At 37.2% G+C, this 25,164-nt stretch overlaps 1 protein-coding gene across 1 annotated transcript in view; it reads right to left on the bottom strand.

Annotated features, from left to right (window-relative positions):
* Positions 1-24,620, bottom strand: part of NR5A2 (nuclear receptor subfamily 5 group A member 2) — a 170,169-nt gene extending 145,549 nt beyond the window's left edge. Inside the window, exons 1-3 of the mRNA XM_044674727.1 lie at positions 24,507-24,620; positions 22,898-23,039; positions 19,122-19,771 (exon numbers count right to left, since the gene is read on the bottom strand). Coding sequence (XP_044530662.1) covers positions 19,122-19,771; positions 22,898-23,039; positions 24,507-24,611 — 897 coding nt within the window. The 5' untranslated portion in view covers positions 24,612-24,620. The remainder of the gene's footprint in view (positions 1-19,121; positions 19,772-22,897; positions 23,040-24,506) is intronic.
* Between the last annotated feature and the right edge of the window lie 544 nt (positions 24,621-25,164).

Raw genomic sequence — 25,164 nt, 5'->3', positions numbered from 1 at the left:
ACATAAGTTCTTTGAGGTCAGAGACTTTTAAAAAATTATGTTTTCTGTACTTAATACAATCTCTAGCACATAGGAAACAACTAATGAATGTTATTCATTCATTCATTTTATTATTCTATTTACTTAGCTTCACATCCATGATCTCTCCTCCAATACCTCCCTCCTTCCATTCCTCATTTAAAAAGTACAAGACTAAAGAATGTTTCACCTGGGACAATAAGGTGACACAGGGGATAAAAAGCTAGGGCTAGAGAAGTTCAAATTTGGTCTCAGACACTTGGTTCAAATTTGGTCTCAGACACTTCCTAGGTGTATGACTCTGGGCACGTCACTTAACCCCAGTTGCCTCATCTTTACTTCTTTTCTACCTTAGAACCAATACTTAGTATTGATCTAAGTCAGAAGGTAAGGGTTTAAAAAACTATTTCATCACAAATTCAGATCCCCATGAAATCAGAATGTGTATTTGATTTCTCATTTGGCTTCCTTCCCAATTCTTATCAAATTTGTTCCTTCTAAAGAGAAAGAAACTAGAAAATAGGTTGCATTTGTTCATCATAACTTGAAATCAGAGCAAAGTGCTGAATGCTTAACTTTCCAGGAAGCCTCCCTACCCTGATATGTTCTAGGTTTGTGGAATGAGTAACACTTGTCCAAGACCGTCATCCTCCTTCAGTCATCTCTAGTGCCTGCCATTAAATCCAGTTGAAGTTCATTTTATAGACGACCTCTTAAAAGACAAGTGCACAGAGTTGTCTCCTAATTAGAAATAGGTCTTTAGAGGCTACCCTAAAGTGCTTATTTAAGAGTCTTTTATTTGGTTTGTTTTTAACAGATTTGAAATGTGGAATGAGATGAATGAATGAAAGGCAATCAGATGTTTAGTGTTTATTTAGCCAATATTCCCAATGCATGAACCTAGTTTAGCCTATCAGAATCAAAAGTCAATGAAAGGAAGAGTCATGAATGTTTTTACTATAATTTTATGCTATTTCCTTAGGGAAACTCTGCATCTTTAACACTGTAGCCCTCATTTAGACTGTTATGAGTTGAGGTCATAGTTTTGATAATGGATCATAGCATTATAGATGTAGAGCTGGAAAAGTCTTTCAAGATCATCTGGTCCAAAAGCCTTATTTTACAGATGAGCAAACTAAAGGCCAAGGTCACACAAGGAGGCATTTGAACCCACATCCTCTGACTCTGAATCCATAACTCTTTCCATTATGCCACATTAACATTTTTTTTTATCCTTACCCTCTGTCTTAAAATTGATACTAGGTATTAGTTCCAAGGGAGAGGAGTGGTAAGAGCTAGACAATAGTGGTTAAGTGACTTGCCCAGGTTCATACGGCCATATCATCTTTTGATAATGATATTCTCCTTTCACTGAACTATGTGAATTTATAGACATTATTAGGATTTAAATGGAAGACTTAGTTCCTTCTGTCCAGTAGTGTGATGCTTAAATTGGAACTCATAGAAATAGAGGGGAAGGGACCTAGCTGGATCCCATCAAAGAGGATCTTTCTAGTTAAAAGCAGACAGATATAAGTTGAGTCACAGTAATTAAGAGCTTGGGGAGATGCTTCCTCAAGTTTGAGGCCAAAAAAATATTAAATCTGGCTTGTGGGGAAATGGTTAACTTAGTCCACAAATCTGTTAATCTGGATATTTTCCTCGACCTTACATTAAAAGAAAAAATTTTGAGGAAATTAAAACTACCTGATCACTGAGGGGCAGAGAGGTGACTCAGTGGATAGAAAACCAGGCCTAGAGATGAGAAGTCCTGGGTTCAAATCTGACCTCAGATACTTCCTAGCTGTGTGATCCTAGGCAAATCACTTACCCTCAGTTGCCTAGCCCTTACTGCTTGTCTACCTTGGAACCAATGAACAATATTGATTCTCAGATGGAAAGTAAGAGTTTAAAAACAACAACAACAACAACTAGTTGATCATTGCTTCACATTAGTGCCACTTTTAATCAATTCTGGTGGCATAAATCTAAATCCTTATTAGGCTATACTTTAAAATACCTGTCAAAAATATTTATAGCTGAGCTCTTTGTGGTGGCAAAAAATTGGAAAATGAGGGGATGCCCTTCGATTGGGGGAATGGCTGAACAAATTGTGGTATATACTGGTGATGGATGTAGACTATTGTGCTCAAAGGAATAACGAACTGGAGGAATTCCAGGTGAACTGGAAAGACCTCCAGGAAGTGATGCAGAGTGAAAGGAGCAGAGACAAAAGAACCTTATACACTGTGGCACAATTGAGTGTAATGGACTTCTGTACTAGTTGCAATGCCATGATCCAGGACAATAAAAAGACCACTATCTATATTCAGAGGAAGAACTACAGAAGTAGAAACACAGAAGAAAAACAACTGCTCGATCACATGGGTTGATGGGGATATGACTGGGGATGTAGACTTGAAACGATCACCCTAGTGCAAATATTAATAATATGGAAATAGGTCTTGATCAATGACATGTAAAACCCAATGGAACTGTCCATTGGCTACAGAAGTAGGGTGGGAGGAGGGGAAGGAAAGAACATAAATCATGTAACCATAGAAAAAATATTCTAAATCAATTAATTAAATAAAATTTTCAAATTAAAAAAGAAAATAAATAAATTATAAAAAATAAAATAAAATACCTGTCAATTCTTATTCTCAGTTCCCCCAGCTATTGGTGAATTGAAGGAAGAAGGGCAAGGTCTAAAAGAATTCAGTATACTTCATTCAGGCACTGGCATTAGCAAGTAGGCTACCAAGAGGCTTCCCTAACTCCAAAAATAATTGTAAAAGTAAAAATGATTTTTAACACTTAGAAGACAAGAAGATATGTGCATGCAGTAGTAGCCAGTAGGCATTAAGTCTCATCACATTAATCGAATCTTTTTTTGAACAATGGGAAGAATATTGGCTGTAAGTCAGAGTACCCGAAATCTGTTCTTTGGTTTTGATTGCCTATTTGACTTTGTGAAGGGAAAAGAAAGGAACAAGCAGTTGTTAAGTGCCTGCTATGTGCCAGGTACTGAACTAAGTGCTCTTGAGATCTCTTCTATCTCAGCTGATCCTCACACCAATCCTTTGAAGTAGACACCATTATTATTTCCATTTTGAGAAAACAGAGGCAGAGATTAAATGACTTGCCCACAGTCACCCAGCTAGTAAGTATCTGAGGTTAGATATGAACTCAGGTCTTTCGGACTCCATGCCCAGCATTCTCTCCATTGTCCTATCTGATTGCCTTTGGGCAAGTTCACTTAACTTCCCTAGATGCTTTCTCTTCTGTAAAAACAGAATTTAGATTAAATGAACTCTTAGTTCCTTTCCATTCCAGATTCACAATCCATGATTTTGTAAGATTGCTATGGTAGGGTCATAGAGGTCTAGAAGCTGTAGATAGTAATGTCCCATAAACATACATATGTAACTATATATCATATATACACATGCCTACACACATATTGGGTATCAATAATGTGATCTGGAGGACAGCTAGGTGGCTCAATGGATTGAGAGCCAAGCCTAGAGATGGGAAGTCCTGGGTTCAAATTTGACCCCAGACACTTCCTAGCTGTGAGATCCTGGGCAAGTCACTTTTTGGTTCTAAGACAGAAGGTAAAGGCTTTTAAAAAAATAATAATGTGATCTGGATTTGCATTTCTAGTGATCCACCTCCCCAGAATGACTCATATCACCCAACCCAAACAAGAGCAGCAACAGAAATCTTCTACTTGTTCCCTGACACAGCCTCAGGGCTGAGGAGCAGGACAAGAAACACAGCAGAAAGATCTGGACCTGAATTTCAATCCTAGTTCTGTCACTGATGTTGAAACACTGTGAATGTCATCTTCAGTCCTCAGTTTCCTTTTCTGTAAAATGGGAAAGTCGGACTAAGATGCCTCTGAGGTTCCTTACAGCTGAAAATCTATGATCTTATGTTCTCCTTCTTGCTTTTACAAGATGATGGAAAGATTCAAAGGAAATAATTTTAAAGGTTTTGAAACAGGGCTTTGGGGCTGATTAAAAAGGAGCTACATAAGAAAGAAGTTTGGGGTAGGGGAAGGTGTCTCCTAGGTTTGTCCCCTACAGAGCTACCGATTCAACTCAAACAGTATTCTAAAAACCTCTTTGTTGGGGAGGAACGTCACTAACTTATGTCAAAAGAAAAAAAAAAAACATTTTTTTTTTTTAGAGCTGTGTCCTCTTACATGTTGGAAGTTCAATGAATCCAAAGCTTCTCTGCTCTTGCCTACCCTCAAATTTTGTTCTGTGGGGTCTGTGGAAATGGTTTGAGGCCACCAGAGATCTTTTTTCATAAATCTATGCTCATGGGATTTACTACATTTTAAAATATGTTTCAGCTCCTAGTCAATCAGTTGAGACACCATGGATGGTGTTAGCTTCAGAGTCAAGGGTCCTGGGTTCAAATCTTCCTCTGCCACTTACAACATGTATGACCTTGGGCAAATAATTTAAGCTCTGTAAGCTGTGGGTACAGAGCACTGGGCCAGCAAGAGGCATCTCCCCGACTTCAAATGTGACCTCAGACACTTACTAGCTATTGTTATACTATGTGATTCTGGGCAAGTCATTTAACACATTCAGTTCCTCATCTGTAACATGGTCTTTAGAAGGAAATGACCAACTGTTATCTTTGCCAAGAAAACCCCAAATGGAGTCATGCCTGAAATGACTGAACAACAAAAAGCCTCAGTTTCCACATTTGTAAAATGTGGGAGTTAAACTGGCTGATTTCTGAGATCCCTTTCTGTTCTAAACTCTTGATCATATGAAATATAACTCATCTCAATATACCAGCACTGATAATGTGACTGAACGGTGTCAGTGCTAAATTAATAAAACCAGTCATCCCTCCTTTTGAAAGCAGGATAGCAGACCTACAAATTTTCACTGAAAAGCATCTGACATATTTGATCCTCTTCTAACCATGAGGGCATCAACATAGATCATGGCACTGCCATGTCTTTCCCTAGTCACACTTAGAGCAGCCCCTGAACAATTTTTTCTCCTTTTCTCAAGCAGAAATCAATTAAAATACATAATAGTATGTTAACTAGCTAATATGACGGTTAACATTAAGGGTACTCTTGAGCCTCCATGATTTCAGCAGCCGAGCTGCTCTTTTATTCTTGCCGTAAGATCTATAATTGAAAGAATACTGTGAGAGATGCCTTTCATCAGCTCTCCAAGTTACATTTCCTGCTTTGATAACTGTAGAAGGAAAATCTAAGGCACTTCAAGCTACCCAATTACATTTGATTAGTTAGTCAAAATAATATAACAGCTTTTCATCACCCTAAGGAAAACTTTTTGAAGTAGTCTGCTGCTAATATTTTCTCACAAACAGTAATCTAAATCATTATTTTACTAGGGAAAGTTTAATATTTATTAAATTTTTGGATCTTTTAAAAATAAGCAATAAGTAAAGACTCCTATTCACCATAACTTTTAGATTAAAGAAAAAAAGACTGTTACGACAAGAAGCGTGTTGTAAATAATCTCACTCACTTGTGGGGGGAGGTGATTTCTGAGGAGACAGGATACAATGGTCAAAATAAAAGAGGTCTTAGAATGAGCCAACATTTCAGAGAAATGGTATCTAAAAACAGGATATGCATTTACAAATCTTTGACTTAAATGGCATGCATACACAAAGAAATCTGCCTTGACAAGTTAGTTAGAACTGAAATTCTGTTTGGGTATCCAATGGTTTTCTTGCAAATGAGCGTGCAGGCATATATAAAATGAGAAAGAGTAGTTAAGGAGATAGTTAATAGATCTTTTTAAGATTGTTCAGAATATTTGGAATGTGGCATTTAGAAAAGACGAGGGATTCAGCAGCTGTGAGTTCTAGGTATGGCTTCACCACTAACTAGCCTTGTGACTTCTGACTTCAGTTCAAGGCTTCATCTATAGGATGAAGGTCTCTAAGGTCCTTTCCCACTCTCAAAATGCTCTAGTTTGCCTGATGCTGCTTAAAAATAAAGTCAAGAGTCGGGATCTGCTTTTAATCTCAGTTTTTGGAGAAAAAAAAAGGAGAAAATGAAATATGCATGATCCAACAAATTTAGATTCATGGTTCGGTGGGCTACATATGTGCAACCTTTACCACTGAGGATTCTGTCTCCTTTAAGTCTTGTGCATCTTAATTCAATTCAATTTAACCAGCATTTGTTGAATGTCTACTATCTATTTCATTCACATGAAAAATGTGTTTCTGATTTAAATGGTACAATAATACTGGTCTCCCAGATAAAATATTTGTGTAAACAACCCATCTAGAAATGTGAGAGTCAATCCACAGGAGGTGGTCTTCATGCAGGAGAGTTTTTTGGAAAATACTTAAACATAGGAGAATGATGGCAAACTGTTTACATCCATCCTCTTAAAGTGAAGGGGAAAGAAAAAAAAAGAAATAACATTGTTGGGTTAAGGATACTAATTTGAGGTTAAATTCTGCCTTTGCATACTCTCATTGCATAATGGAGGAGAGACTTTAGCCCTGTTGGCCAACAATTCCATCATATGTCATGTAAGAGAAGAGCAATCCTACAGGATCAGTGTTGGCCCTTGGTCAAAAAGTTAAGCCTCACTGTTAAGCAATTCCAGCTACACTACCAAATATTCCTGATAATATGATTTAAAAAAAACAACTCTTACTTTCTGTCTTAGAATCCATACTACATATTGGTTCCAAGGCAGAAGAGCATTAAGAACTGGGCAATTGGGATTAAGTGACTTGCCCAGGGTCACACAGCTAAGAAATGTCTGAGACCAGATTTGAACCCAGGACCTCCCATCTCTAGGCCTGGATCTCTATCCAATGAGCCACCCAGCTGCCCCTAGATAATATAATTTTTAAATTAAATTAAATTAATTTATTTTAAACCCTTACCTTCTGTCTTAGAATCAATACCCTGTATTGGTTCCAAAGCAAAAGAATGGCAAGGGCAAGTAATGGGGGTTAAGTGACTTGCCCAGGGTTATACAGGTAGGAAGTATCGTCAGATTTGAACTGAGGACTTCCTATTTTTAGACCTGGCTATCAATCCACTGAGCTACCAAGCCACCCCCAGGTAACATGATTTTTAAAAGCATTTTTTTTTCTGCAAGAAAAGTACATTCCCAGGATAAGCTACACAACCTGATGGCAGAGGATACTGAAGATTCATTTTTCACCTTCTTTATAATTTTCAATTGTCTTTATTAACAGATGACTTCTGAAACACATATAATAAACTTGGTTCCTCAGGTTGGAAGAATATGACATTTTAAAATAATCCCATATAGAAACTGGAAACAAAAGAAATACTCAGTGACCAACTGGGGAATGGCTATATTAACTGTGATGCATAAATGTAATGGAATAGGATGACTACAGAGAAACCTGGCAATATTTACGTGGACTGATACAAGTGAAGTAAGCAGGACCAGGAGAACATCACACAGTGCCTACAGCAGTGTACACGAAAAGAACCAAACAAAAATGATCCCAGCCTAATTGTAATGATCAAACTTAGCCCTGAAGAAGAGAGGGGGAAATGCACCACCTCTCCCTTCCTCGCAGAGGCAGGGGGGGGACTATGTCTATGGAACACTTTATATCATGTCAAAATTTTTCAATGTGTTTGTTATTTTTGCTGAAATGCCTTCCCCCACTCTCTGTTATTCTTTGTAAAAAAAAAAAAAAGTTGGCTCTCTGGGGACGGGTGGAGGAGGTATTTTTGGAAATGAAAGTGATGTAAAAACAAAAGATATCAACAAAATTAGAAGAAGCAAGAAAATTATACTATAAGAGAAAATGAACATGAGGAATCCTGGAGAATTGTCATGTTGATGAGGTGAGTCATGTCTCCCTTCCAACATACCATGTAAAACTTGCTCTCATGACCAGTCTGGAGCAAAAAAAAAAAGTTTGAGGTAGGGGGTTTGGCTTGTAGTTCTCTCTGTGTTCAAACTACATAGACTACATAAAGATATAAATGAAAAAAATCTGCTATAATGAAATTATACTTTCCACTTCTCTTCTCAAGCCCTTCTGGGAGTCTTCTTTATCCCCACCTTCAAACTGCTGCCACTAATAAAAATGATCTCAAGTAGAAATTATACATGTTGCCTAGTATTGGCATTCTGTGCCAATAGAGGAATAATAATAGCATTTAACTAATGATAATGATAACTTTTAAAAGTATATATTTTGTGATTTCATTTCTTTTCTTCTTATCTCAAATCCCCATTGGCCTGCCACTTTCAGTCCCCATTTAACTTCATTAAAAAAAACAAAATAAAACAAAAAACCTTACCTTCCATCTTAGAATCAATACTGTGTATTGGTTCTAAGGGAGGGAAGGGAATTTTGCAAGGACAAAAAATGTCCTTGCAAAATTCCCTTCCTTCATAAGGCAGAAGAGGCTAGGCAATGAGGGTTAAGTGACTTGCCTGGGGTCATAGAGCTAGGAAGTGTCTGAGAGCAGATTTGAACTTGTCTTTGGGCTTGGGTCTCAATCCACTGAGCCACCTAGCTGCCCTCTCAACTTCATTTTAATTCAAGCCTGATTCGGGTATCAATGACCTCTTTGGTCCTAAAGCTACACAAAGTAAAGTCTCTGGATTGTTAAAGGGGAGAGGAAAAAATAAATAAGAATAAGGGAAGAGAAAGGAAAGGAGGAGAAAGAGAGAAAAGGGAAAGACAAGGAGGCTTTGGTGTTGGACGGGAATCTTGAAGGTCAGCATGGGAGTCAAGAAGATCATAGTTCAAATTGTGCCTCTGGTAAATACTGACTTGTGATTATAGATAAGGCATCAACTAAGAGGGAAAAGAGCATTGAATTTGAAATGATTTTATCTGAATTTGAATTGTACTATGAAACCAAAATGGTTTAAAATCTGGACATTAACAGTAGTATTCTGGAGGAATCATATGATAACCCCTCTGAGATTTTGGGAAAGTGATCTAAACTCTTTGGACTTCGATTTTTTCAACTGTCAAATAAGAGGGTTGGAGCAGGTGATCCTTAATGTTCCTTTTATCTCCTAGCTATGAGTCAGCCTAGTAGAAAACTCTAAGACAATACATTATGGATGAGTTGTTGATCTGCAAGAATCAAGGAGAGCATTTTCACATTGGGAGTCCCACGCACTAATTTAACCATTGGTTGGGAGAAGAAAAAAATGAGGAGCTGGGAATTAGGTAGCAAAATGTCCCACCCCATTACTTCAAGATCCCCTCAGTAGTACTGGCACTATGGGATGGCAGCTATTGCTATCCATAACCTAGAAAATTAAAAACAAAGGAAGGAGTGGAAAATCCAACCTTAAGTAAGATTGGGAGAGGTTGAACAAACTGTCCTGTTAGGTGGACGAGGGTCATTGTTCCAGAGTATGGGTGGTGTCCTCAAGTAAGAACTTAATGGCTTTAGCTTGGAGCAGGCTTAAATGGCCAATCTCTAGAGCCATTGTGCAAATGGATTTCAAATCCTGTATGACCCATAGGACCAACTTCTTAAGCTGCTGAAAAATAGGTCACAACAGCCATTCTTTACCAATACTGGCTTAAGCAAAAAAGAAAGAAAAGAGAAGAGAAGAAAAATGTCCCGCTTTGCCTTTTTAGTTCAGAGGCCAAAGTCCTTCTAAAGTGTGCTGAGGGCTGTTACTTCTGAGTCATAGATTTGGGATTCCCTCCACCCCCTTATTGACTGACTAGTTTTGAAAGCTAATTTGGAGCACAAGGGAGTTGCCTCCATCAGGAGGAAGACTCAGGGTGCCTGGGGAGGGGCCATTTGCTCCTAAAAGCTCATCATGTCTAACAAGTAACATTATTCAAGCTTTGCCTTGGAGGGAAAGCTGTGAGTTGTTGGCCTTTTGGGACCAGTGGACATGGGATAGTAATTGCTGTTTCCATCTCACAGCCTTAAGCAGATAGGGTTACACCTACCTCTAAAATAACCTGGTTCAAAATTTCTGGCTACTGAATGAAAGCATTAAGACATGGCAGATTTGAAGGTAGGGCATCTGAATTTGATTCTGAGCCCCAGTGACTTTCGGCAACTCACATACTTCGGTATTTTCTCATCTGTGATAGGAGAAGGGAAGTCTACCTGATCTCCATGGTTCAGTCTAGCTTGATTCTGATGGTCTTATACCTTCTCACTATGTTATTTTGGGGGCTGGCATAGAGAATTGTAGAAGTAAGCGCTTTTTACAAATAGTATCTCACTTGACCCTCACAATAACCTGGAGAGGTAAGTGCTGTTATTATCTCCCAGTTTGAGGAGGGGCAGCCAGGTACCAGATCTGGAGTCAGGAAAACTCATCTTCTTGAGTTCAAATCTGGCCTCAGACACTTACCAGCTGTGTGATCCAGTGTCACATAACTTTGTTTGCCTCAGTTTCCTCATCTGTAAAATTAACTGGAGAAGGAAATGCGAACTACCCCAGTATCTTTGTCAAGAACACCCCAAATGAGGTCATGAAGAGTGGGACACTACTGAACCAGACTGAACAACAACTACAGTTTGAGAAAGTCAAATAAAAAATTTGGCAATATAAATGTTATTTATTAATATTTATATATCAATAAATAATTATTAGTAATTATATTAATAAATAAGTAAAGGATAAATAAAGGTTAAATGACTTGCTCAGGATCACTCAGCTAAATGAACATCCTAAGCTGGTGGTAATGACTCTAGGTCTACCTAGCTGCCTCAGGGGAAGAACAGAGATACCTTAGAAGAGCGCCTATCATATGATTCCAACCAGAATTAAGGTTCTGGGCACTAGAGGTGATTTTCTGAAACAGCCAAGTCTCAGACAAGGTCAAGAAGACCTGGATTCAAATCCAGCTTCAGAGACATAGAAGCTGTATGACCTTGAACAAATCACATCTTCTCTGCCTCACTCTCCGGTAAAACAGGGATAATAATGGAACCTACCTCCCACCATTGTTATGAGTGTGACACAAGATAGTATTTGTAAAGCCCTTTGAAAACCTTAAGGCTAGTTATCCTTCTTTCAGTGGGTCCACAACTCTCTTTCTTCGAAGATCTGACAGTTCAGTGAATCTTTCCTCATAACCAATTCTCCTCTGAAGTCGGCGTTTTAATCCACAGAGCCTGTGACTAACTAGAGTCTGGAATAGATTCATAGCTTTAGAGTTGGAAGGAAGTCCTCAGAGATTTTCAAGTTTCTAGATAGGGAAATCGAAGCCCAGGGAATTGAAGACTGACTTAGGCTCCTACAAATAGTGTCGGAGGCAGAATCTGAATTCACATTTTCCCCTCTCCAAGTCAATGTCCTGTCCCTCTGTGGCCACTCTGGGATTGAGAATACTTTCTTTTGAGGACTGTAGCGTCTCTCTCCGCCCATCCTGAACTGCAGTAGCCCATTTACAAGAGCGGATTAATCCCAGCTTGGTTTGGTGGTTCTTTTCTCTTATCTCCCTGTTCAGCGGGAACCTTTCTCCTCAATCGTTTCTGGAGTTGGGGCTAATTTCTAACTCGCTGCGTACTGGAGAACGAACAGACTAGTAGTCCCCGGTGGCAACCCATCCGTTAGAGTTAGTTATCTCTTATCGCCAAGATGGCTCTGGCCCGTTTGTCAGAATGCATGTAGAGCCTCGGGCAGGCTGACCTTTGTCTGAAGGGCTCCCCATGAACGCCCTGGCCCACGTTCTCCCTCCCTCTGACGGGCCTTTCCTTTAGACTTCGGGGACGCCCTCCTGGACCAAGGGCTGCTCCTTCTAGACCGCAGGAGAGAAGAATGCAGCCATTAGTGAGAAGGGAGCGTTGCAGGTCCTTAGTCTTTACACCCAGCGCCTGGGTGTGGTGGTTGTGCTCACCCAAAGCCAGGAGATAATGAAGAGATTAATAGGAACAGGAAGTGTCTCCACAATGTGAACGAGCCAACTCCAAGGGAGGTTAGGCTATTATGGCTCATGTCACCACCAAATAGCCTGGATTTTCATGCAGGATATGTTCTCATGGAGAGTTAGCATGTCGAATTTTTTTTTTAAAACCCTTATCTTCCATCTTAGAATCAATACTGTGTATTGGCTCCAAGGCAGAACACTGGTAAGGGCTAGGCAATAGAGTTAAGTGACTTGCCCAGGGTCCCACAGCTAGGAAGTATCTGAAGTCAAATTTGACCCCAGGACTCCAGGCTCTCAATTCACAGAGCCACCTTCCTGTCTTTTTATGCAGTACTTTTGAATCTGATGGAGGTGAACTTTAGAATCTGTAAACTGGAGCTTAAATCAAGTTTTCTGTCTATTGCTAATTGAAAGTTAAGTACTGGGGGGCTCAGAGGATGGAGAGTCAAGCCAGGAGAAAGGAGGTCCTGGGTTCAAATGTGGTCTCATACACTTCCTAGCCGTATGATCTGGGCAAGTCATTTAACCCAAGATGCCTAGCTCTTACCACACTTCTGTCTTGGAACCCATACTTAGCCCTGATTCTAAGGGAGAAGGTAAGGGTTTTGTTTGTTTTTTAAAGAAAGATAACTACTGTGTGGTGCTCAGGTAGCAGAGATGATAGGATGCCTGTCAGAGTCACATCAAAGGATAAGACACACGGAAACAAGTCCTGTAAACTCATACAAATCACTTAATCAACCAATCAACAAGGAATTATTAGGTGCCTATCAACATGTATATATTAAGCGCCTACAGTATGCTAGGCATTGTCTACACTGGGAGTTCTTGCCCTTTCTTTGTCATGGTGAATGTTTCTCAAGATGTTTTTAAATGAATAAAATGAAATACAAAGGAACCCAGATGTTAGAGAAAATCAACATGTATTTTTTTTTTTCTCATCCAAGTTCATGGATCCACAGAAATTTGCATACAAAACTCCTTCCTTAGATGCTGGAGATATAAATACAATGAATTTAAAATAAGTACAATGAATTTAACTTCTCTTTTATAGATAAGGAAATTGAAGCCCAGAGAGTTTAGATTTGTTTAGGCTCATTCAAAGTGTTACAAGCAGAATCTGAACTCATGTCTTCCCTCCTTTGAGTCCTATGTTCTGTTCCTCTGACCACTCTAGGATTCAGACCAACTTTTGTTTGAGGATGCTCTCATTTGGAATAAAAACATCTACCTTACCTAATTCACTAGGTTGTTGTGGGGAAAAATTTTTGTAAGTACTAAAGGGCTACAAAACTCTGAACTATTATTAAAGAGTATTAAACTTTTTTTTAAACAAAGCATAAGATTATTCACAAGATACAGAGAAAAGATCACAGACCCTAGAATCAGAGGGCCTCAGTTCGAATCCTTCTTCTGATGGTAACTACCTGTGTGAACTTAGGCAATTCATGGAACTCCAGTGAGTCTGAACCTTTACCTGTAAAATGATGGCATTGGATCCCATGACCTCTGAGGTTCCTTCAGACCCTAGAGCTATGAATCTCTGACTTTTTTTCTAGTTCATGGTGCCCTGGGTAAAGTTGTCAAATGAATAAAATGTATAAATTTCAACTTGCAAAATCTTTGAATACATAATGATTACCCACCGAACAGCTGAGACTAATGCACATGAGGAATTTTGAGTTGCCTTCTTTAGAATAGACCCTACTCTATTCAAAGGACAGATTTGAAGAACTGGTTCATCCAATACTCTACAGACAAGGAAAAGCCAATGGGAATGGTACTCTTTGTGTTTGAGCAGTAGTTTCTAAGTGAGTAATATGTATTTTCAGGGTCATCAGCTCAATTCTATTCTTCCAGCCCTGCCCATCCTGACAACGGACTCTCTAAATCCAGGTAGAGAGAAAAATAAAAACTTCTAGAGCCACAGCCACAGCTACAACCACCACAACAAAACAGAGAAACATATCTTGCTTCTTTCCCTGACATAGATAGTTGATCCCCCTCACTGGCAGACTTCAAGCAAAGGCTAAAAAAAACCATTTTATTGAATATTCTATAGATGAGATTTTTTATTTTTTCATAGGTTAAACTGGATGGCCACTAAGGCCTCTTCTAACTCTGTTCTTCTGTAATTTTGAGAGATTGAATGTGCTTTTGGGAACAATATTAGCCCTGACATTAAAAGTGGTTTTTTTAAAAAAGTTTTCTTCCTCCTCTCAACCTCCTTTAATAGAATATTTAATTTTGCAGTCAGAGAAAAAAAAACACATGTGTCTGTGTGTGTGTGTGTGTGCCTGTGTGTGCCTATGTGTGTCTATATCTGTGTCTGTGGGTGGATGGATAGAGGGTGTCATTCAGGCTTACCTGTAGGGTACCAAATGAATTGGCAAGAAAGCTATAATTAGAATTCATCAGTCCAAGGCTCAGTCTCATGGTGAATGACAGGATGAAAGGAAAAGTCCAGCAGAATCAGCTGGAGCTGACTTAGGTATTGTGCACATGCTCTCCTTATCACACTTCTTAAGAAAGGAATGCCCAAACAAGTTTACTTAAGAATCAAGCGTAGATTGGGTCATATTCCATACACAGGCTTTTAGACTGGTGAAGCAGTATGGTATAGACAGAGTTGAAAGATTACTGGATTTAGAAGACCTGGTTGCAAGTTGAATTCAACCATAGACTAGCCCTGGGGACAATGGATAGACTTTAAACTCTTCATGTCACTGTCCTCATCTATCAAGTGATGTTAGTTAATAAGACATATAAGACCCATTTCACAGAGTTGTTCTGAGGAAAACCCTTTGCAAACTGTGAAGTGCCATGGGAACTGTGAGTTTTTTATCATTGAGGTTTGAAGAAAGAAAGGTATCAGAAAAAGTTTTTTAAGCCCACTAAAGTCTGTCTGGTGAATTAGATTTGAAGACTGACTACAAGAAAATGAAGCCTCTCCCATACAAAACCTTCTCTACTTTATAGAGGGCTGCATATAGGAACTGTTTTGATTTGACTTTGGAAATTGCCAAGTTCCTGAGTGTCATACATTTTTTAAGTAACTCTAAAAATCTTCCTCCCCATCCCCAGCAAACTAGTTAAGAAATTATGTGGCAAAATTACTTTGGAGTTGCTGCTATTGCACAGGCCAGAGTCATTTATCTAAGGGAGGGTTTTAATCTCCATACCCAGAATCCTTTTAGGGTTGTGTGGTTCCTTTGACTAGGTGATACCACTACCAGGAATATACTTTTGTCCCCTAAAGGGATAAAAGAAAGCAGGAAAAGTCCTATATGACATAATATATTGACAGCAGCATTTTTTGTTTTAACAAAATAGTAAAAACAAAAGGAATGTCCATTAGTTGGGGAATAGCTGGACAAATAATGAGGTGTATATGTAATGGAATATTATTGTGCCAATGGTACATAAAATCAGAAAAATCAGACTTTTATAAACTAATGCAGCATGAAATGACTAGACCCTGGAGATCAGTTTACATGAAGGCTGACTATGTGTTAATACTGTAATTGAAAAAAAACCCTTAGAAACTGTGAAAGACTTAAGGACTCAGGTCAGTATAATGACCAATCATGACTCTGGAGAACTAATGATGAATCATTCTTTCCATTTCTTGGCAGAGCAGTGATGGACTAGATGTTCAGAATAAAACAAATGTGTGGATTTGTTTTGTTTAAACACACTTGCTACAAAAGAGAACTTTAGGGGGGGGGCAGAGGTTTTTTGGGAAGAAATGGGGAAGAATCATAGAATGATTTTTCTTGAAAAAAGGAAAGGAGTGCCAATGAAATGTTTAAAGGGAATAAGAAGTTCAGAAGCAGTTGTTCTTGGAACTACATAACAAATGTAACATATGCTATTAAAAAACAAACTATATAATGAAAATCCATAATTTTATTCCCTTGTTCTGTTTTTTGTATAAAGAAATGTTTATATTTCTGTTAATATCATCGTCATCATCATCATCATCATCATCATTATCCTTTTAGAATATCTAGTCTCTTTAGATTTACAACCTACATTCATTAGCTACTCTAGACTTCCTATTCTTATTTTCTTGCCTAGGAGAATTGTCATCACCCAAAGTTGAGGGGAAATAACTGGAAGCTAATTTAGTATCCTCTGGATTCATAAACATAATTTTTTTCTTCATGGAGGTCTTGTTTTTGCTTTTCATTCCTAAAGATGGAATGAAAAATTAAAGACTACAGCCTACTATTTGACACGCATTGCTTCCAAAAGACTAGAAGGAGCTAATGCTAGCCAGAAGGCGTCATCTCACAAATGATTTGGAAAGCTCTGGTTAAAGTAAATTCTTAAAAGCTCACTCTTGGTCAGTCTATTATCTTTTTTACTGTTCTCTGTTCTCTGCACACTCTCTATATTTTGTATTTACCCCTAATTCTTCTTAGGAGGAAATGGGGTATCTATCTATCTATCTATCTATCTATCTATCTATCTATCTATCTATCTATCTATATCTGTCTATATACATATATATTTATATCTGTCTATCTATACATATACCTATATACTGTATATGAATAAATGCATCCTAAATGTAGCATCGCCATCTTCCATTGTATCTACAAGGTAGAATCCAAAAAATAATAATGACCTTAATCCTCTTAAAGATTTTTGAAGACCCTCCCTCTATCCCAAAAAGCAAAAGAAAAAAATAAAGAAAAGATCTCTTTGGCTTAGACTGCATCTCTCTCTCTCTCTCTCTCTCTCTCTCTCTCTCTCTTTCTCTCTCTCTCTCTCTCTCTCTCGCTCTCCCTCTCTCTCTTTCTTTCTCTCTCTCTCTCTCTCTCATAGTTGAAATTAAAATAGCTTAGTATTATTATGAAAATAATTTTGATTTTGGGTACTCCCTGAAAGGATATAAGAAACCTTCAAGGGATCCTAGGCCAACCTTGGACAACCACTGTTTTAAAGAATCAATTATTTACAGTATGTTAGGCACATTTAGAAAGTTCATGAGATTTTATATGGCACTGGATGCCATTTAATTTGTTACTGATGCATTGCTCTAAATGGTACCTTAGTGTTCTCAAAGAGTCATTGCAGTTTCCTGAACTGTCCTATCATTTACTCCAAAGAGGCAAGCTCTGAATGTCCTGCAAAAGAGCCCTGGGAAAATCTTTCACTGATTACTAGTAATACTATTATTATATGATTGAGATATTACTGGAAGTCTGGAGATTTCTTCAGTGGCCAACACTTTTCTTTCTTGGAATCGAAGGGTACATAGTATGTTTTGTCTTGTACAAATGTGTACCTGTCAGTTGTTGTGGCATCTGTGAATCTATTTTGAATGTGGGAGATTTCAAGAGGGAAACTTTCATCTTTCAGCTACAGTAAATACACGTGGCCTTTTAAAAAAACTTAGATTATCCTAGTTAATGACATCATGCTTATAGGAGTTAGAGACTTTATGGATAGTGGAAGGAACACTGGATCTGGCAAACGAGGACCTTTTTCAAATCCTGATTTTACCATTTACTTCCTATATGACTTCAGGTAAATAATTTGATTCAATTAAACAAACATTTATTAAATAATAATTATTTTTCAGATCATTCTGCTAGGCACTGAGGATACAAAGATAACAAACGAAATAGTCTCTGCCTTCCAGGAGCATACATCTACTGAGGAAACTCAGTCTTCTTGGGTTTCAACTTCCCTAATTGTAAAAATGAAAGAATTGAACTATTTGATCTCTAAGGTTACTTCTCTCTCTAAGTCCAATCAATTTCCTGCTGTAGATGTCTTATTACTGCTTTGCAAAACTTACCAGCCTATCAACATTTTTAAGTAATTCCCTAGAATCAGCATTCTTTCTTACAATGTTGATGGCACAATGGGAAAGTGAGCAAGTGCTTTATCTCCAGGTTGAGTAAGAACCTCTGGTCTAATCCAAACTCTTTATTTTATACCTAAGGAAACCAAGACCCAAATGAAAAAGCTTCCATGGAGAGCATTATTTTTCTTTGGCCAATATCCTCCAGAGTGTGTAGTCCACTTGGTTACCACTAACATCAGAAGCTAAATTGGATAAAGATTTTCCTTCTCATTGAGGTCTTTGAGAGCAGAAACTGTCTTTTGCTTTTCTTTGCACCCCCTGAGCTGAACACGTCTGGCACATGATAGGCACCTATAGACTTAAAATGTCTCCTAAAATGTTACAAGATGTGCAGTGACCAGAGAAGTCACTGCCCTTCTCCAGAGGGCATCAGAAAGCAGAGAAACAGACTTTTCTGACTCTTTAAATTACTGACTAGTTCAACTGGAGACTTATCGGTTCTTTTTGGACCACCTACTTGTCAGTATGCTACCCATATTTTTTCCAGTCTTGTGTTTCAAGGTAAGGTACAATTAAAAGTGCAATGATGTAGTCAAATAAAGATCCTTAGGTAAGCAAATAACACAAGCGATTAAACATTTACGATAAACCAATCCATTAAAGGACTAAAACCTGAATCAAATAGACTGACCCTGATCATTTTACTCATTCTCAAATGGGTAAAATGTCATCCAAAGACTATAAACATCCCATTGGTATCTGTTTCCCCAGGTAACCGCTTTACTAACCAAACGTCTAGGTAAACAGGTCATAAATACCTATTAGACACAACTGACAAATGATGTCTTTTGCATTCTTTGAAATCTATATATAACTGCCTCAAGATATTGGTCTTTTTTTTTTTAAGTTTAAAGAAACTAAGAAATAAACACACCGCATTTCAGAAAACTAATAATAACATTAACAACAGACATAAATAGAGAATGAAAGGTTTGTTTTGCAAAGCGATTTGCATATGTGATTTCATTTGATAAATGACAGAATAAATCCCATAGATTTGCTGGCATTGATGCTACCGGGTTAGTGTAATAAATCTGAAAGTTTAATTAATTGAGTTATACAATAAAAACCCATTATCACACAGTCCATTATGACTGTAGCTATCTTGGTTCAAGTTTCCTTTACCAATATGGCACACGCCAAAAGTCTCTTATAAAGTGATGTGACAATGGTGTAGTTTCTGTCCCCCCTGCTGTCACTATTATAATACATTCTGACTCTATAAAACACACGTGAAGGAACATAAAATGTAATCTCCATGCCAGAAACTTATTAGGGCCAAAAAGCAGTTATTCCTCCCCTCGCAGGGAATAATGGGTTCATGACCTACCTTGAGTTCTCTGAAGAATATGCTACTTCTGGCCCACTCAACAATGGAGAAGAGCGTTTGGTCTGCCATTTTGCACATAAGCCCGAACGTATTGAGCTTTTCATGTTTGCTTCTGTTGGCTTGCTCTTGCTGCAAGTATGCCATAATTTTGGCTTGGACTTGTGGCTCATCTGGCTCACACTTCAAAAGTTCCAAGATCAGATGTGGAATACTTGCCGGCGAGCTCGTCTGGTAACAACTGTCCATGTATGAGTAACCCATTATTGACTCCGGAGAACTAGTGTAAGGATCGGGGTACTCAGACTTGATCGCTCGACTTGGAAAGTGGCCGTAGGTTTGGTAACCTTGCAGGCTTCCATGGGGTGGCATGGTCATACTAATAGGAGAGGTTACAAAGGGACTTCGATCATAGTCTGTAGGAGGCAAGGCAGTATGGTTCAGAGGTAGGCCTTTGGAAACAGAATGGATGTTCTGAATCGCAGAGGATATTGTCAGATCAGTGGGCATTGCTTGGATCACCTGAGTCATGGCTTCCAGTTTAAGTCCATTGGCTCGGATAAGAGCTTTTTTCTGTTGCTTCAGAGCCCTGTCTCTTTTGTACATTGGTCCAAACTTATTTCTTCCCCCTCGCATTCGGTCGGCCCTTACAGCTGTTGGTCAAAAAAAAAAAAAAAAAGAAAGAAAGAAAAAAAAAAGAAAAGGAAAAAAAAGAAGAAGGAAGTAGGAGTATAAATAAAGTGCAAACCAATAGCATTCTTCAGTTCAAAAAACACTGTTCGGAAATGTTGGAAATTGACCAGAACTGTTTTTTTGTGTGGTTGTTTTCATCACAATAGCTGCAGGATTCCAAAAAAGTCATGTCTTTTTTATTTATGAATTCTTTCCTGCAAATGTGTTTTGTCATCAGAAAAATATTTTGGACGTGTTGGGTTAGATTAACCCTTCAGTGGACTTGGAGGGGGGGGACTTCATATCTGTCACAAAATAAAAAGGACTTTTTGTGTTGCTCTTTGACACTTTTATTAGGAATGAATGTTAGTGTTCTTGGGCTAGAGTGCCATGTTGACTTGGGATTCTGTTCATAGACCCAAATTGCATAGAAGTTTTTAAAAAACAACCTATTCAGTAGCATATTCCTAGCTTGAACTATGACTGTTTTCACTAGGACATCTTTCCCTTGCAAAACCATCATGGTCATTTCATGATAAAAGTGTTAGGGGCATGCTATTTTGGGGAAATAATTTTCGATTCCCTTCGAAAAGTATCTGTCATATTATAATTTCCCAGAGAAAATAGGAGGTAATTTGGAACATGTTGGTGCTATTATTACTTTACTATTATTAGCATTAGAAAGAACGAAAACAAATTTAGTTCAGTAACTGTCTTAGAAGTATATTTTGCTGGGTTTTTTCATACAAACATTTCTCATCATGATATATATAGAGAGTCAAAGAACTGTTGATCTTCCAAGGGACCTCAGAGATCCCGAAGATCACAGAGTCTTAGGTCTAGAGGGAAAGATACCTTAGAGATCATCTAGTCTACATTTCATTTAATAGATAAGCAAAGTAAAGGCTGGAGGGGTTAAGTTACTTGTCCAAGGTAACATAACTAAGTAAACAACAGACCTGGGATCCTTATCACTTTATCAGTGAAGAATTCTCTACCCAAAGTGACTTGTCTAAGATCATATAGCTACTTAAAAACACCATATCCCAGGCTTTCTAAATCTGAAATCCAGCAGTTTTTTGCAACACAAGAAGATGTTTCTCATGCTTATTTTTGTGTCTAATATATTAGTCAGTAGTTATTGTCAAGCTCACACAAGCCAATGACAGTTAGACAGAAAACAGAACCGTCTGACAGCTTGTTGGCATAGGATTTACAGCTTGAAGAGGCCTTAGAAATTATGTAGTACTACTATATCTTTTCCCAGATGAGGACACATTAAATAGATTCCCCAAAATCATAGAGGCTACTCAGTGACAAAGCTGTGATCTGAACCTAGGTGACTCTAAGTAGATTGTTTAAATTTTGGGAGGTTAATTTTTTGAGCTTCTTATCCTAGAGATGAAACATTAAAACTATTACATAAATTCTGGGTATTCATTATATAGCACATTATCCTAAAGACTCTTGTACTTTATAAGGTTTTAAAATCTGTGTTGTTTTAAAAACATCCAAATCCACAAGTCTCAGAGAGGGAAATATAAACACTACTGGCCTTTTAAAATTGCAAAAGGATACTCATTTCCAATATCTATATCTATATCTAGTCTATTATCCTTCTATCATTAAAAATATACTTAATGGAATGTTACTACTATGACTGGGAGAATAGAATATGTAATTTAAGAAAAACAAATGAAACTGATATAACTTTGTACTGAAGTCCAAACTCCGAGTTTGGACTTTTAATGATGGTGTATAATATATTCATTTTGGATAATATAAAAAAATTAAACTCAACTTTAGTTATTGACTTCACACACACACACATATGAGAATTTTGTGCTTTCTGAGTGAAAATTTTCCCCATCTCATACAAACTTTCAATTATCTTTTAGTTATTACCACTAAGTATAGTCTCACACTTTTTTTGATAATATTTCAAATGAGGATACCAGCATTTTGAATGTAACAAAATAACATCCGCAAATTAAAAGCCTTTCCTGATTTCATCTTAGCAATGACACTGATAACCAGGTGAAGTAGCTATCTCTAAGTTTTTAAAAGGAAGCTAAAGGAAATTTAAAAGAAAATCCAGTAGGAAATGTTTGAATCTCTTTGAGCATGTGTATAACTCCTGAGCTTTATATAAAAGAAGAATAAATTAAAATGGTCGTTTTTGAACAACTAAAGCAAGCATTTGCTATCAGATGCTACAGGCATCCGTTGAGGGGCCATACTGAGTTTATATGATGTATTTTTAAACCCTGGACACTTCATAGGTCAAAGAGTGGAAAATAAACACAGAAATAATCAATGAGTTTCAAATTATTTGCAGCAGTCCCAGAATATATTCACTTTATACCCTCATACTTAGTACATAAAAAATCACAAATATTCATCTTTCAACACCAAGTTTAGAGAACCATAAGGAATCATTCTCTTTTGCCAAACCAATACTAGCCATTTAAGGCTACATGCTTTTTTTTCATATAGATTTCTTTTAGAATTCATAAAAGAATTAACGAAAATCCTTCAGTGAACTCACACCACCTCTCATTTTTCTCATATAGATTCAAAAAATAGCTCAGGAAAAAAACACATGGGAAAGATGTCATCTGAGAAATTACCATCACAATTATAGACTCTTTAGTAATTACTTTGAGGCTCATGCCAATATATATAACCAAATGACAGGTATAATCACATATAAAAATACAGACCCAAACCAAGTGATGAAAATCTGTAATAGATTAAAAAAAGATCTGAATTCATGTTCCTATTTGTCCTAAATTGAACTTTTGATTAGACTTCTCTTCTTAATTGGCCTGACCTTTTGTGTAATCTTAAATATATTTGCCTTCCTCTCCTTCCCTTAATAAATATATTTGATTAAGTTGGTTGCTATTTGTTTGTTTCCATTGAGATTTATCTACTGTTTGTTGATACGTAGCTAGAACTTATGACTAGGTAGTCGATGACTGTCATAATATAAAAAGCTGACCTATTTTATAGGATAGACCTTAGGGAACAAGGTAGTTTTTCCCTAAAGCCAAAATCTTGTAAGAGTTGAGTAGGCAGTATAATCTTCAGAAGAGTCTTCTTACCTTCTAATTTCATTCCGACACTTAGACATTTTTGAAATCGACAGTAAGGACACCGTTTTCTCTGTGTTTTGTCAATTTGGCAGTTCTGATTTTCTATACATGTGTACCTTTTGTTATTTTGAACTGTTCGCTTAAAAAAACCCTGTAAAAAGAGAGAAAACAATAAGATATAAAGTAACTCAAGCACCAGGCTTCTCTGTTGGTGATTTCCTTAAAATAAAACATAAAATCCTTTTTCATTACCCCATTTGAGCCCTGATGTGGTTCTGTGGTTTATTTTACATTTCAGCAGGATAGACCCTCCAAAAAAGTGCCAGGCTATAACTCAGATTTTCTGGCAACAGGGCTGTATTACTGTAGATTTACGTCAAATCTTGCAGAGACTTGGCTGGAGACCGTTCTTTTCCTAATAGTCTGAGAATAAGACACCCTATATTGACCACTGTTTTCTATGTATGTGGGTTTAAAATATGTCCTGCTTTTAATATATGTATTTCATATCTAGATATTCTTTGGAGATTGTTATTTTAAAACAATCTGATACAAATTAAGTAATAAATACCTTACATGCAGTGAAAATAGAATTGTGTGGCACCATAGATCTTTCATAAACTCCAACACTGGCAAGTTAGCACTTGGGAGAATTAAAGAGTAATAGAGGGAAGTTATAACTCCAATGAAATCTATTCAAATATTGAAACTTTTTTTAAAAGGTGAAAATGGTAAAAAAAAATATAGCCAGCTCTTTCCATAAGAAAACACAAGTTTGGATACTGGTCATGTTTCGCCTATCTTTCTTTACTTTTCATTTCAGAGGAATTTTGAATAAATTACTTTTGTAGTTTTATAACAGATCTATAAGAATGTTGCTTTCTAGGTTCAACCTGTTAGTCATATAATGAAACCTCATCTTACTCAATGAGGAAGTTTACATGATACTTGATTTAAATAGTTATATAGATTTTTCCACATTAAAAATGCAGTAATGAAAAAGAGCTTATCATTTCATTTAGAAGGTTTAAAGGTCCTTAATTCATACAATACCATTTCCTTAGTTGAAATAAGTTATATGTGACATATTATGAAAATGATAATACTGTTATAGGGTCTTGTATATTGTGCTTTGCTTCTTTGCCACAAATTTCCAAATATATACTTACATATTCCCTTTAAAGGATAAATGAGAATGAAACTATGGAAATATAAATGCATATTCTCATTTTAAAAGTAATCTTATCACTGAATACTAACAATGAGGGTAAAAGGAAATGTATTTGAGAACTATATTGATGTTTCCCTTGAAGAAAAACAATACTCTAAGTATTTATTAATCACCTGAAATCAATAGTTAGAGCTGTTGGAGGTCTTTCTACAGCCACATCACTTTGAAGAAATAAAATATTTCAAAGTATTGAAAATGGCAAAGGTAATTTGAAACAGCATGATTTTCTCTGCTTTTTGATGTAAATCAGAGATACTTTTCTAAGAATTTCCCCAAGAAGTGACCTCCCATTATTAAAAAAAAATTAATAGCCCAAAGAACCCATTTAGTGGCACATTTTTTTTGTTCTAACTTTTAAAAATATCTAGTTATCAATGTGTACCAAACCTTGCAGCTTTCACAGGTGAGAAGCCCATAGTGGTACCCAGACACTTTATCTCCACAAACTGGACAAAGTTCTTCAAGATCTTCATCGTAAGAGTAATTCACCATTTTAAATTGAGACACTGAAAGAAGCAAAAAAAAAAAAAAAAAAAAAAAAAAAGACATGTACACATGCACACAGAGACATATCTTTATATACACCCTACTAATTATTCAGTTCCAGGAGTTTTGATTTTGTGGTCAAAAAGCTTTCAGGACCTGGGGGGGGGGCAGACTTTTCAGAGACCCTACACAATCAAGAAACTTTTACATAAATCCTGTTGGCATGAGAAAAGGGGGAAAAACCATATTGAAAGTAAAACAACAAGCAGCTTATAGAGCCAGGGAGTGTAGACTTTGTTTTAATTTGTAAAGTTATCTTTAAAAGTATTAAAATCATCATGGCACAGAAATTGAATTACTCTACAGAGCACCACAAATTAGAGAAGAAACAGTTACTTAAAATTAACTCTTTAAGTGTCATTCGAACCGCTCTGAAAAAGGTTAACTCCAAAATAACACTTCTTGAAGGGGGGATGGTGGTGGTGGTGGTGGTGGTGGTGGTATTTCCCCTTTCTCCTCCCAACACAATCCTTCCAGCAGCCTGGCTTCCCTTAAAACG

The sequence above is a fragment of the Gracilinanus agilis genome, chromosome 4 (genome assembly GCF_016433145.1).
Source record: "Gracilinanus agilis isolate LMUSP501 chromosome 4, AgileGrace, whole genome shotgun sequence".
NCBI classification, from domain to species: Eukaryota; Metazoa; Chordata; class Mammalia; order Didelphimorphia; family Didelphidae; genus Gracilinanus; species Gracilinanus agilis.
This window is presented reverse-complemented; position numbering and strand designations above follow the sequence as displayed.